Raw genomic sequence first — 14,559 nt, forward strand, 5'->3', positions numbered from 1 at the left:
AATCTAGAGACAAACATTATCTCGTTTCTAGGTAACTTAAATACTTTTTTTTTTTTCCCCCCAGCTGATTACCTATGGCTCTAATAGAGCTGAAGCACTGAAAAGAATGGAAGAGGCTTTGGACAATTACGTAATTCGAGGTAACTACAGAAATTTGGGTTCCTAGTGTGATAGGCTGCCATCTATTTCAAGAAAACAGCTTGAAAATGTAGTAATTAGCAAATTAGCTTCTTAAGTGCAAATTAAAACAGGAAAAGCTTGTGTTAATTAAGCTGAGAAGATACATCAAATCTAAAGAGACTTCATTTTTTTTCTCCGTTGTTTTTGCTTGGATATTGTGAGATAAATATTTAAATAGTTCCCTTAAACTCATAACAGTTTAAGAGTTTTCACAAAATGGTAGCATATAATTCATTTACTATGTTATGAACGAAAAAAATGGCCACTACACTGTAAGAAATTTAAAGTAGTTGCTATTTTATAGCAGTTTAATACGTTGATTATGGGCAAATAATATCACAATGCAGTATTTGATTGCATGTATGTATCTATTTCTTATTTTCAAGGTAATTGTTCAAGTTTGAGCAAATACAGATGTAGGCTGATGATCAGAATGTGTTTCAGGTCTTGCTGACTGATGGCCTAGGAGAAGTAGCTGTTCTTCTAGCCTTTCCAAGCAGCAGAGGTGAATCAACCATGACCACTTTAACTCCATTTAAATTTTGGAGAAGGAGGTCATGGTTTGTGTAGGAGAAATCTTTAGATCTTCCTCTGTGTCATGGAAAATAGGAAGGAAAACTCATAGGAGAGGGAAAAAATTGGATTTCTTATCCTTTCTTTTCCTGGGGATGATTAGAGAAGGGAACTGTAATGTGGCAAAAATCTTCATTTTACCCCGTAACTGTGTGGGTGTTTGGGGGAGTTATTTTTTTCATTACTAGTCAGTATACTTGAAGAACCAGGGTAGACGGGAAGGAAACTGTTGGAGGATTTGCTGCCTTTGTTCCTTGTTTTGGATGCTGGACAGATTGTTCCATGGTTTGAGATGGGAGAAAGACTTGGAACACTTGTTTAATTCCCCCTCTGAATGGCTGGGAGGAGGAGCAGGAGAGACCTCATATAGCAGACAATCATATGTGTTACTGTAAAAGTTGGTTTGGCTTCAATGCTGTCTGCTGAATGCTACAGATTCCATGTCAGACTAGAAAGATTAATCTGTCTAGGGGAAAATGAGCATCCCTCTACCACACTGTAGCTAGATAGGTGGTAGGATTAGCCACTGTAAATGAACTGCATAACTCTAGAGTGGATTTATACTGGTGCAACTTGAGCCATTGGACTGTTGCAGTGCAATGTGCTGATGTAAACCCCTGCTGTATATCAGCTAAGTAAATTTATATGAGAGAGAAATTTATACCACTACAGCTAGAGTAATGTGAGGTGGGTTTTTTGTTTGTTTTTTGTTTTGTGTTGGGTTTTTTGTTTTTAATGGACACAGGCTCTGGATTCAAACTCAGTTTGAATTAATAGGAAATTATGCTAGAAGGATTATAGTTAATGACAATATTGGAATTGTGTGTGGAGCATGGTCTTTTATTATGTGCTGTGATACGGGACGGAACCTAATTTTTTGTTCTTAGGTGTTTTACACAGATGTGTATGTAGTTAATAACAGTTCCAGAGATATATAAATGCCTACAAAGGATATGACATCTTACATATGAAAATTACTAATTTGCATTCTTGATTTTTTTCTACAGTCTTTTATTAGTATGCATGTAGGCATTTAAGTGTTCATACCTGATATCTCTAGTATTTCTACCTGTGAAAAAGCCCTTAATCTATTAAAAACATTGAAAGAGGTAATAAATGAACTATGGGGAGAAAATGCATTTTTTTTTCAAGTATTACAAAGGACAAATTTTAATTTACCACAGGTTTCAAAAGTAGATGAATTTCCAGAACACTTTTTTAGTTGTGGTGAGCAGTGGTTTCCATTTGAAAACCAACAGATTTTTTGTGTAGTTTTGCCTAGTTGGTAGTTTCTTCTCAGTGTTTATTTAAAATGTAATATTCATGGATATTAAAGTATTTCTTCTCTTGCCTAGTGTGAGCGATGCTTGATAGGGCAGTTTGTAGAAACTGTCCTATCTGTAATGTTCTGAACTGCATTGACATGTACAGAACTCTTCCTTGTTCAGAGGAGTTGTCTCTAGTAAGTTCAAGTAAGCCTTAACAGGTGATGCAGAAGTAGTAATACATTGGTATTTAAGTGGACAAAAATAATTAAACACCAGAAAAGTAACAGCAATTTCATGTTTGTTTTTTTTCCTAAAATGATTGTGTATATTTTTGCTTTAAAATGTTAGGTGCTATGTAAAACAGTATTAAACCACCTCGATCTTATGTGAAAGTGCCTTACGTGAAGTCTTCTCCATAATTAAGTAGTTATTAGTAGTGAAAGATACAGAATAGTTTTTTACCTAGCTTTGGAGTTAACTTGTATATTTGAATAGTGAGCCTGTATATAACTAGAGATCACCATAGTCTTCCTGAATAGTGTGCTCCATATTCCTGTTTTTGAAACACCACTACCACCCCCGCCCCAGTTTCCTTGGAAGCAGCTTTTATGTTTGCTTTGTGTTTTAGAGACAATGTATTTTTTCCCCTGTAAGTAACAAGTCTCTTCTGAGTTACAAAGCATTTTAGCTAAGCATTGCCAGCTGAAGTGAGTGTGAATTGTACTGGTAATATACACTGTGAGAATTTAGATTTAAATTCCCAGGAATTGCAACATTTCTGTAAGCAAAAATGCTCGTTCACTCACGTAGGGTGGGAATGGGATGGGGTGACTGGGTAACAGGTCAAGGACCATCTAATGGGTAGCTTAGGGACTGCTAATGGAAGATGGAGTCTTTCCCATCACTTCTGTGTCACCAGTTCAAAGCAGGCAAAAGTTGGTAAGGACTTTTAGTCACTAATATTTTGATGGTTGCTTGCTGACCTGCGTGAAATCAGCGGTCTTTATCCAGTTCCTAGAAGACAAATGTCCTCTTGGAACAAATGCCACCATATAATGTCATTCATGGCAGTCCCAGCAGAGAATGCAGAGACTGAAGCAGCCCGGTCACCCTCCAGGAGGTGCCTCATCCAGGCTGGGTTGAGGCACACTGATGGTGTGAAGTGCAGGGACTTACTCTGCTGCTCCTTGTGTACTGGCTGTACAAGCAGACATTCAATTTCTGCTGCTGTGGCTTTAGGATATCCAAGAGTTACCCATTCCCTTTTAGCTCCATTCCACTTACTGGGAACACATTCCCAGACTACAGTCTTCATTGACTTGTTTGCTAGGACCGGATAGTACCTGACCCTCAATCCATGGTTTAGCAGTCCCTCCCAGTTAAATCTGCCTGACAACATCATGAAGGAAATTAATTAAATTTTCAAAAATGTAATCTAATACTTGCAAAGAAGGCAGACTTATGCAGAATTTGAGTAAATAATATTTTAAATGTCCGAGGCTGCATCATGTAGTGCCTGTTATAGCAGTATCTTGAGTATGAATGCTGAATAAATCAAATTGTGATATTTGCAACAATGCTGTGCTGTGACAATGCCTATTGCCTTAACATTTTATTACAGTTTGGGCTGGTGACAACTTGCACACAGTAAAATAAGAAATTCTACCGTCTATTCATTGGGAGATGCTAACAGTGTGACTAACTCAAGATACATTCAATGTGGTCATGGGAATGTAATCTGCATCTTACTTCCTGTGTGATATCTATAGTGTTATTAATGGGAGCAGGTGAAAGTCTAGGATAGCACTTCTTTGAGTGGTGGATTGGATTTAAATGATCTCCTAAAGTCCTTTACAGTCTAAATTATTGTGATTGGACCCAGCTCCTCCATTGAGAACTGATCTGAATTCAAAATCTCAACTGAGACTTCTGAGTGAGGAATGGTCTAATTAGGTAGCATTTTTATCCATGGGTCTTCCAGTGTAGTTCAGGGATGATTAATGTTCAAGGTCTAACCCAGATTTGTCTCAAGCAGATACGCTTTTTGTTTTATCCCGTGGTTACTGGAGGATTTGTGAATACTGAGAAGTTCAAGACGTCGGTCAAGCGTAGAGGCACTGTTGCTCATCGGGATGAGGCATGAGTTGTTTCCTGTGAGCTTGCACTGTTGTTGTTGTTAGTTCATCTTTCTCCTGTTTTATGCCACTTTTCTTCAGAAACTTAAGGTTCTGTTTCTTTTTAATTTGAACAACAGAAATAGGGTATTGGAAGAATGCCTTTTAGTGTGTCTACTGTATGTGTAAACGTGATGTGTGATTTCCCTCTTTTCAGTTTCTCTAAGATTTTAGCATGTTTGTCATGTAATTTATGATGCTGAATGACCTGTTCATTTTAAGGTGTATATAAAGCCCAGTATGAAGTTCTGGAAAGTTTACGTATGAAAGTTGTTTTTATCTACTTAAATAAAAGAAATGGACATATTTATGCAGCAAGTAGAACTGATTATCAGTTCACCAGAGGTCCGATTGGGCAGATAGCTCATATCTTTGAGTGCAGAGATACCTGTAATCTTTCCTTCGACCTCTGTTTGCTTTTTATCTTCCCTGCTGATTCAAATAGAAAGTGGTAACATGAAATTAACAGCCTTTGTGTAAAGTCAGCCGTTATCTGTTGAGATCCTGCTTGCTGTGGGGAGAGAGGAATGTAGTAGACCATTTGGGAGAAAGAAGAGTGGAAAAAGGAGTGTCTGAGGAAAGAGTAAGCAGCAGATAGAGCAAGAAGGAGTAGAAATGGAGGAGAGATAAGGGAGCCACCAACTGGGGGGGGATCTTCCAGCATGGGTTAAAAGAGCAATCATAGAAAAGGAAATGGAAAAGTGGTAAAGAGGTGTGGTAAATGTTTGAGGGGAATGGGAATATAGAAGTTAACTCTCTGATATGAATGGAGATCGGCTGGAACAGTGGCAGCAGAAACTGTTGTCTTGAGTTTTTGCAGCTGTAAACACACTAATTGGGAGGAAAAAGGGTACTGTGCTTAGTAGTGTGGAGAAGGCCTTGCCTTTCCAAGAAAAAGCACCCAACAAAAACCCCCACTTTAATTTTAGTATTTTATCTTATATTTCAAAGAAATTAGTTTTCAGGTACAAAGTTTTTCACAATAAACTTGAATTAAATCCGAACACCATCAATTACTGAATGATTTTGTCTTCTATATATTAACTTAAAAGATACTTCTCCATGGCAGTGATACTTGTAAGTTTTATACTCTCCTGTGTTCTGATTCCATGCAGGTAGGTAAGTGTGCTCGTTGGTATTGCAAACAAAACAGTCTGTGTGTATAAGCCAGTTTTCCTGCAAAAGGCATATAGTGTCTGTTTTTAAAAAAGAATGAAACAGGCCTTGTTTTCCTGGTTGTGCTTTAAAAAAGTGCTGCAATGGGTCATACAACTGCACTGTGGATTCTCCCCTTTGCGTAGCAGAGGGAACAGGGCCTGGGAGGTTCTGCAAGAGTCTCTGTGTTCTCTGACCTTTTGCAAAAGGGACCAGTGGGTTCCCAAGTGTGGAAACCGAAACCGGAGAAGGGAAAGCAATGAACTTAGTTCAAAACCACTAGAAGGGACCATTGCAGGATGCTCGGTAGCATCAGCTTGGAGCACAGATGCTGGCATGAGGGAAGATTCTCCTCCTGTTTCTCCTCTCTTAAGCCAGTTGCAGGGGAGGGAGTGGGAATGGCGGCTTGTCAGTGGAACCTTATGGTGCGTAGTTTAGGAAAGGTTATAGACCTACTGCACTGTGGAGGAGAAAGAGGGAAGGGCAATTGAAGTACAGGCTGATCAGGTAAAAGAGGAAGGCAATGTTATTGGTGCCGGAGAAGGGAAATAAAATAAGGTACTTTTTTTTTTTTTTTGTCAGAGTAATTTTTTTTTTTAATTAAGAAACAAAGAGTTGTGGCAGTAAAAAATTACAAGAAATGCAGTGTGCCAGGTTGAGGAGGCATTGAAAGACAAGTGCTGTTATTTCTAGTTATGCCTCTCAGATATAATGTTGTCCTGGTGTTCTATTCCCCTTCTTTAGAGTAAAGGAGTGGCTAAGGAGAGGGTGATGGCAGGACGGCCATCCATTTTCTTTCATTTGTTCTTGACAAAGCCTGCTTAACTTCTGCTTCCAATTATTCTACTGATTCAAACGTTCATACGTGTTTGCTAACACCATAAATAATGGACTGCTTAATCTTATTAAGAGGTTCAGAAGTGCATGCAGTACAAAATTTGGTTTCAGTTTGAACTAATAATTTTTACAGTAGGATATTACCATATATTATCTGCTTTTTCCCCCCTTCTTTTCCCCCTTTATTCTGGTCTATGAGTTCTGTGAGCTTCAGACTTCAATAGCTAAAAGAATTAATGTTTTAATTGAAATACATGTTCAGCTCTGAGGGTCAGCGATGTACTGATCCTATGTGAGAACTTTATGTGGATATTAGTGTATTAAAATTACACAGCTAAAAAAGCCTTTCTTCTCGCTTTTTGGATGGCACTTTGTGTGCAGATAGCCTGCTCTGAAGTGAATTGAAGAAAACACAATCTTTGAGAGACAAACAGTTGAATGTTGAGGGTGTTGGGGAATATTATGACAACTTTGGGAATTGCAAACACGGATGCTAGCTGGGTAGTAATCATGGACTTTGAAAAGTTCGTGTTGAAAGCGGCGTTTTCATAGTCTGTGCAAATCTATGATAATGTTCTTGTTTCATAATGCTCAGTGCAGAGCTTGGTTAATATTTTTTTTATTTTTTGGTTGGAGAAATGAACTGGGATGCCTCCTAAACTTCACAGCATTTATTCTTATTCGGCATTTAAATTGATTGGTGATAATTTAGCTTTGCTATCTTTTTAAAAAGAGGAACCTCTAGTACTGTACTCCACATGTTGTTTTTGCAATCAGTAAGTATGCAGATAAAGTTCTTTCTATTCCACTTTGCACAATTTGAAATTATCAGCAAGTTAAGTATATTCAACTGCTTATCTACAGAGAGGCATGTAGGACTCCAATTAAGTTTACATGGATAAATGCAGATTTGTGTTTGTAGACGTCAAGATGACAGAAGCATAATACTGTAAAAAGGCTAATCAACACTGAATATGTTTAGTGTCAGTAAATATTTATAGTGAAAACATTGCCTACGGTTTTGTGCCTTGGCATTCCAAGTTCTGATTTTTAGTGAGTAAAAATGTGGTGTGATATCCTGTTCATAAACCTACTATAAAATTTTTGTTTTCTATAACATTAATTTTATTGTCTTTTTCTTCTTTATGTTTTCTTGGGATGACAGGTTAGGAGTTAGGCTACAGTTTGTAAGTTAATCTGGTATATTTAGCAAGGTTTTAGGGCAGATATAATCCAGAGAATGAGGAAGGGAAGGAGGCAAGATAAAGAGACAGGCAGTATGGGGAGTAATTTCTTCTGATTATGATTTTTTTTTTTTTTTAAATGAGGGCTTCTTCAAATAGTGGTTACTAATCAGCTCTGGTGAACAATGTGATTATTTAGTGTGCTTATGTATTCATTAGGCAATAACTACAATTTAACTGGAAAATTAATTGAACCTGAGGAATATGTGTTTTAGTTATATAAAAATATAACCCCCCCATAAAAATATATATATATTTTTTTATTTCATTAGATCTCCAGAAGTTAAATGCTAGTTCGCTCTCTTTTACAAATGTGTTCTCGAAAATAGTGTGTCAAAATTGAAATCCAAGTAGTACATCTTAAATTGAGCTTCTACTGATGTAATATTGTTTGAAGAATACAGCCAAGTGAAATAAAAAAATATAGGCACAAGGAACATTGATTATTATTTTTTATTATATTTTGACTTAGAGAAAAGAAGAATATAACTGTAACTGCAGTTCTGCATCAGTCTTAACAGTGTAAAAAGATGATGCTGAAGTGAAATTTTGTTTTCTGGAGGGGAAATAAATCGATACAGTTTAGGATTTTGTTTGTTTGTTGGAAATGTCATGGCTTGTCAGGTTAACAAATGTGATTTTGTTCCTGGCAGACTGCAGACCTGGTCAAGAAAAAGAAAAATTCCCTGAAAAACCACTGCAACATAAATACAATATACTTCAGTTTAGTGTCTAACTTTGCATGAAATAAGCACTGCCTGTTAGCCTCTGTTTGATCCTGTGAGAGTGCAGGGCTAATGTCTGGCCAGTGTTTTGGAAGCAGCAGGTAGTCAGGAGCAAGCTGCTCTAGGGGTCCATATTTCTGTAGCCTAGCAGTTACTCACACACAGATGGAGACCTTATGAACTTTGACAGAGGTCACGCTAAATTGCAAATCTAAAACTTCTAGACTTCTGAAGGATTACACTGGTACTTTTTTTTTTTAAAGCCATATGATTGGGAACATCACTAGAGGTATCAACTCGGTTTTGAGGAGATCAACCACGCAGTCATTGCTCACATAATGATCATGGGGGCTGATAGCCCATCGCCCTTCATGATACTTTAAAGGGACACTGTTGCATATTAAATTTAAATTTGCATATGTAAAATACCTATGTTATATTGCTTCCCAAGCACCTAGGCTTGTCTGCTCTATTGAACTTGTTAAAGGAATTTTGGAGCTTAAAACATTGCAGAAGCCTCTGATTTTTCTGATGCACGTGAGTTGGAAATAATTAAGATACGCATGGTATTCTTTTGATTTCAGGTCTTTTGGGGCAGTCAGTTGAGACACCAAGCTCTGTCATCTGTCATCAACCATCATCTCACCAGGGATCTTACAGCGGTTTAGGAAAGAAAAACACGAGATGATCTGGTTACACATTGTAGTGTGTTTAAATCCTGGATTCAAAGTCAGGGACCACTGAAGAGCTCCTCTTTGTCTTCTAATTATATTCCTGAAGCTGTACTTAATAGATGAAAATCTCTGTGATATTTCGACTGCCTATTTAAATGGGAAATTCTGGGGGGATTTTGTAGCAGCCAAAGGAAGACTTTATTTGTTTCCAAGTTATAGTTATTTAGCATATTTTTTTTCCAAATTTTTTGTTTAGTGGAGATGCAATGTGAGTTTCATTCAGTGTTTACAAAATCAGAGTCCATGAATGACTATCTAGGTCACAGGCAGCAAGGAGGCTGATCCTCTTTTAATCAAATGGTCAAACTTTTATCTTGTCATCACTGAACTGGTTGTGTAATGTGCTACTTAATGGTTCATGAACTAGTCTTTAAAGCTATGACTTCATGATTCAATGAGGCTGAGCCTGACTCAGTGTGTTGAAAGTGGTTTCAGTGACGGCCACACAGAGAGCTTGAAAATTCACACCAGCAGCAGACTGTAGGGGAAAAAAGCGCTGAAACTGTTTGAACTGGTCTGCATATAAAATAACAAGAATGTTATTCATGCTTCTAAACTGGAAAAACACAAAGGGAAAAGAAGTAGGTGTGCAAAAGAATCTCCTTCTGTAGCTACAGCAATTTGCAGTTGCTGTGCTGCTAGTGTTTTTGCTTTGGTGAGATCTCGATAGGGGAAGAAATCCAAATAGCTTAATTTACAGTTGAGAGACCTGAGTTTACAATGAATTCTTATTCATGTTATTTTAAACTAGAGCTATTAAAAAAAAAAGTGCAAATAACTTTGAGTCATGTCATCACTGTATTAATCATAATAACTTGTAAGTAAACATATCTAAAGTTGAAGTTCAGAATCTCATGCTTTACAAGAGATATGGGTGCACAGACAAATTTTTACAAGATAAACTAGTTTGTGATGTGCTCTGCATTTTTTTTATTTCATGGTGTGCACCTAACACCAAAGTTCATGTGACCTGGAAAATGCAATGTGATTTGGAGTTGCCTGTCCTTCTGACACTGAGAGGAAAGAATTTGCATTACTTTGTGTTTCCTGAAGGGTGAGAATGTGCACAGCCCACAGCTGAGGCTGGATAACCTCCTGCCTATAGCGGCTTCCTCGTTTATCCATGCCTGGAATGGATGCAACTTCTGCCGCCAACGCTTACAGTTTATGCTCCTGAATTGTGCATCTATTTCAGCTTCTCTTAAGTGATAGTAATGTTTATGAGGCAGCGTTATTCTGTGTAGTCACACTGGGATTGAACTGTGGTGGCTCTTCAAATTTTCTCTTACAATCTCTTTCCAAAATTGAGAAGACAGTTGAGATAAAGATGGTGTTTTTCTCTTACCTGCATAATCTTAAACTGTCCTTTCCAGAGATGACCTGTGTGCTGCTCTCAAGAGAGAAAGTATCTTCTTGTTGAAAATGGTTTGGAGTGCAGTAAACAGAAGATAATTTAAATTATCTGGGATTTTTTTTCTTGGGGATTTTTTTGCACCTCCTTTCCTCTCCCACCTCCTATAAAGACTTCTTTGTATTCAGTATTTCAGTGAAATGACTTTTAATGACCATCATATTTGTTGCTAAACTGCAAGTACTTCTGGCGAAGTGCAGTTTAGCATTAGGTTACGAACTTAGTTACACAGCCGTGTTAAATTCAGAGAAAAGAAAACTTGAAGGATTTCAGAAAGTCATCTAGTCCCACTGCCTGAACTAAGGTATAGCAACTATATCTGTATCCTGAGAGGTATTTCTTTAACCTGTTTTTAAACATTTTCACTGACTGTAGAATCTTTCCCTAGACAATCTTTTTCCAGTGTTAACTATCTTGAGTACATATTTTGTGCTGACATCTACTCCTGATTATGTTTTTTTTCTAGCCTATGCTGGAAATGGGATATGGTTTATTCCTTTCCTCTCTGAGCAAACAAATTAATCTTTTAGTCATCTGTGAAAAAGGGCCAGAGGACTTAATGTTTTGTGTGCAAATACTGAACTGACGCTGGCAGCATCCTTTGAGCTGTGTAGATTTAGATTGCATTTGTTAGAAGTAGTCTTTCTTGGCACAAAAAGCAGGGGAAAAGAAGGGAAAGGAAAATATGAAAAAAAGAAAGATGAGACAGGCTGAGAAGTGGAATGAAAGGAGATGAAGAAATTCAGAAAAAAAGAAAAAATGTATAATCAAAGAAATTAAAGGACAAATGTGGCTATAAGGGCTCTATGATAAGTAATTTTTAAATTAAAGAAATTTTGGGTGTGTGTGTGTCTGTGCCTAGCAGGGTCATGGAATGGTGCTAAAGGGGGAACAGGGCATTCGATAAAAGAATTGACTAGGCAGGGTTAGATAAAGGTATGTATTTCTTTGTTTTGTAGGTTCCACAGGGGTCTTATGACTTACAAATGAGAAAAGTGTTATAAGAGTATATATAAAGTGATGAAACTTATTACTATATTTCATTACTGTGATTGGAGTGTAACATGGCGCATTTCTTCCACGGGAGTGTGCGTATATAAGGTGGCAGGATGACAAGGTGGACCAGGGTTCACTGGAATTGGGCTGATATGGTCATGACTCATCTGTCATTTCAAGGAGATGGTTCTGGTCTTGCCTACATCTGCTAGGACTGAACAAGAAGTCTCTTGGTTGTGCTTGCTGTCATTGACTTAACTAGGTGTTTGAATTAGGCTTGGTGAGGTGAAAATTTTGAAAGTTTACTTCTTAATTAAACTGAGTGTTTAAGGAGGGTATCTTGAGGCAGGAGTGGAACAAAACTGGCGTATCTGCAGTGATTACATCAGTTCCGTGGTCTCTGTTGTGAACAAGTATTTATTCTACAAAGATAAGAGCTCATATTTTTACAGGTACTTTCCTACTGTAATCTGTGATTAATATGTGTACCTGATTTTGTATTGATTTTTTGTTTCCAGGTGTAGCTCACAATATTTCTTTACTGCGAGAAGTGATCATCCATCCACGCTTTGTTCAAGGAGACATCAGCACTAAATTCCTTCCTGAAGTCTATCCTGATGGTTTTAAAGGTTTGTTCCATTTGGGAATGTTTCTTTTTTTTCTTGAGAGGTGTTGTTTCTGATTATTATTCCTTTACATTCATAAATGGCCATACTCCCCAATCAGTCTTTACTTCTTTTTTTCTCAAATGTGTCTGTACATACATGCAATTAGAGTTTTTAAATAATGCATAATATAATTGAAACACTTTCTTTACTTTCAAGAAGGCAAAATACATACTTGTAGTGACAAAGTAGTAAATGAAGTACATCCAAAGTCAAGAAAAACAAGTTGTAGGTGGTTGTAAGTGATATGAAATATGTAAAATAAACATCAACTCTACCGTGCTATTGTGCTTCGTTACAGACAGTGCTCCTACTGTTAACTGAAGATAAGATTTCTCTTTACTCAACACTATTGCTTTTCCAGTGAGTTTGTGCAGCATCTTTAGAATTGCCTTTTGGCACCTTTTGTATTCACTGTAGCGTTGTCTGGAGGATCTGGCATTTTATCAGAGTATTTCAGTAACCTGTCCTTAATACTCATTATGCGCAGTGATGGGCATCACCTTGAAATTATTAACTCATACGCTAGGTTAACATAAACACGAATGCAAATGTTTCTTTACAACATCCCAAACAACTCAGTTGCAAAAATGTGTAACAACAGTTGGTAGACAAATGTAAGTAAACAAATAGATTGCTTTCCTTTTGCAAGGATTGAATTTTAAAAGGTTGTCTTCTCTCAGCCAATCTGCTGTAGATGCTTTCTTGACCTGTGTGGTCAGAGACTCAGTCCTTCTATACAGGCCTCACACCTCAGCTGGCATTCATCAGGCAGAACCTTTTCCTTATTTAAAAAAAAAAAAAAAAAAGACAGTGTTTATAACTCATCATTCACAGGTCCTTTATGAATCCCATGGAGATTCCTTTCTTCCCCATTCATCATTAATCCAATGTGGCAGAATCCTCATCCCACTTTGGAGACAACACTGCCAGATTGGTGGTCACCTGGCAGTCATGACTGGCACCTTGCCAAATTTTAGTCTCATTAAGGAGCAGAACAGATTTTTCCTGACTTAGGACTCAGTGTGTGAGTTTGGTGCAAAGAACATTCATCCACAGAACTACTTTATATCATGATGTAATTGGGAACTCTTTGTGAGAGTCCTACACGTGGCATTAATGCATCCAGCTTGTTATTGGCTCCTAACTGCGACCAAAGCAATAGGAGTTAGTCACCTTGGGTGGCAGTAAGCTTGTGATGGTTGAAGCTGAAATGTTCCTTTGTCTTCTTTGCTAAGATGCACTTAACTAATCTTCAGGTAACTCAGCTGGCTTTCATCCAGCATAGACTTGAGGGTACTCTGATCTGCTCTGAAGGCTCAGTGCTGCTGATTAACTGGTCTGTCTCCCTTCCCTGACACTTTAATACAGAATCCCACGTCCTGTCTCTTTGATGGTTTTGGGACTTTTCAGTCCTTTTCCTCAGTGGATTCAGTTCCCTAAACCACCATAAAACTGTATTTTTTATTGTTGCTGCTTTTGTTGGGGTAGTTTTTTGAGAGTTCTTGGGTTGACGTAGCTCATGAAGGAATCTGGTGAACTTCAGCAGATGTGCAAAGTGAGTGGCAGGCTAGGAATGGGGAGAAGGGAATGGAGGAGAAAGGTGAGGATGCAAGATGTTAGGTTTATACCACGTTGTGAAAAGGCAGCCTCACCTCACACACAACTGGGAATAATAAAAACATAAACCATTCTACCCTTATTTGTGATAATGTGTCTGTTGGGGCCCTTGGTCACTTGTAAGAAGCTGGGACAGGTTTTGCTGACCCAGGAGGAGACCCCTTGCTCTGTACTTTTGACTATAGAAAGGCATTCTTGTCTTTTGTTCTTTTATTCTTGTTTTAATATTTTCTTATTGCAATGTTAACCTGTATATAATCAGGTAATTACTTGTTGGTCTACAAATTGCAGGATGACAAGAAATTTGTTCTGAGGTCATCTGACTTGAACTGTATGTGCACGTATTTGTGTGCACATACACACTGATGGAAATGGCTGATTAGTGTTGCAGTCTGAGGTAAATGGTAATAGTGTATTAACAGAGTCTAAAGCTAAGCTTTTGCTCTAGACACCAGAAGACACAAGAAGAGATATTGTGACAGTTCATGATAGAAACTAATGAATGGCACACATGAAATGACTAGACTTCTTTCCTGCTGTATGAAAAGTCTCGCTCTTCTTCCATGTATCAAATACAAGGATGCACTAGCTGCCTTAATGATAAAAAAAATGCAGATATCATTATTACAAAGCATTTGTATTTCAAGTCATGAGTACTGATTTAAAGCTCACTGAAGTAATTGAGAGCCCTTTTAATGATGTAGTTTGCTCTGGATCACACCCTTCTGGCTTAAAAAAAAAATCGGTGAGCTGAATTAGAGGATAGTTTTTTTTTTTTTAAGTACCTATTGAAAAGTATTTCTGAAAATGCAAAGACTAATGGGAACTGTTGAAGGCAAGCAAGGGTAGTGGCAGATGATGGGTAGAAGCTCAGCAAGAGAAACAAAGGCAAATTAACTTATGCAATGTAAGTCCTCTACTCACTTCAACTAACTTTTTTAATATAAATACCCAGGGTAAACTTTGCTAGGAGGATT

The 14,559-nt window shown here is 37.6% G+C and overlaps 1 protein-coding gene across 1 annotated transcript in view; it reads left to right on the forward strand.

Annotated features, from left to right (window-relative positions):
• PCCA (propionyl-CoA carboxylase subunit alpha) overlaps positions 1-14,559 on the forward strand; it is a 301,012-nt gene that overhangs the window by 141,725 nt on the left and 144,728 nt on the right. Inside the window, exons 16-17 of the mRNA XM_082337650.1 lie at positions 65-140; positions 11,816-11,926. Of these exons, the coding sequence (XP_082193776.1) occupies positions 65-140; positions 11,816-11,926 (187 nt within the window). The remainder of the gene's footprint in view (positions 1-64; positions 141-11,815; positions 11,927-14,559) is intronic.

The sequence above is a fragment of the Platalea leucorodia genome (genome assembly GCF_965183815.1).
Source record: "Platalea leucorodia genome assembly, chromosome: 2".
In the NCBI taxonomy this organism is placed as follows: Eukaryota; Metazoa; Chordata; class Aves; order Pelecaniformes; family Threskiornithidae; genus Platalea; species Platalea leucorodia.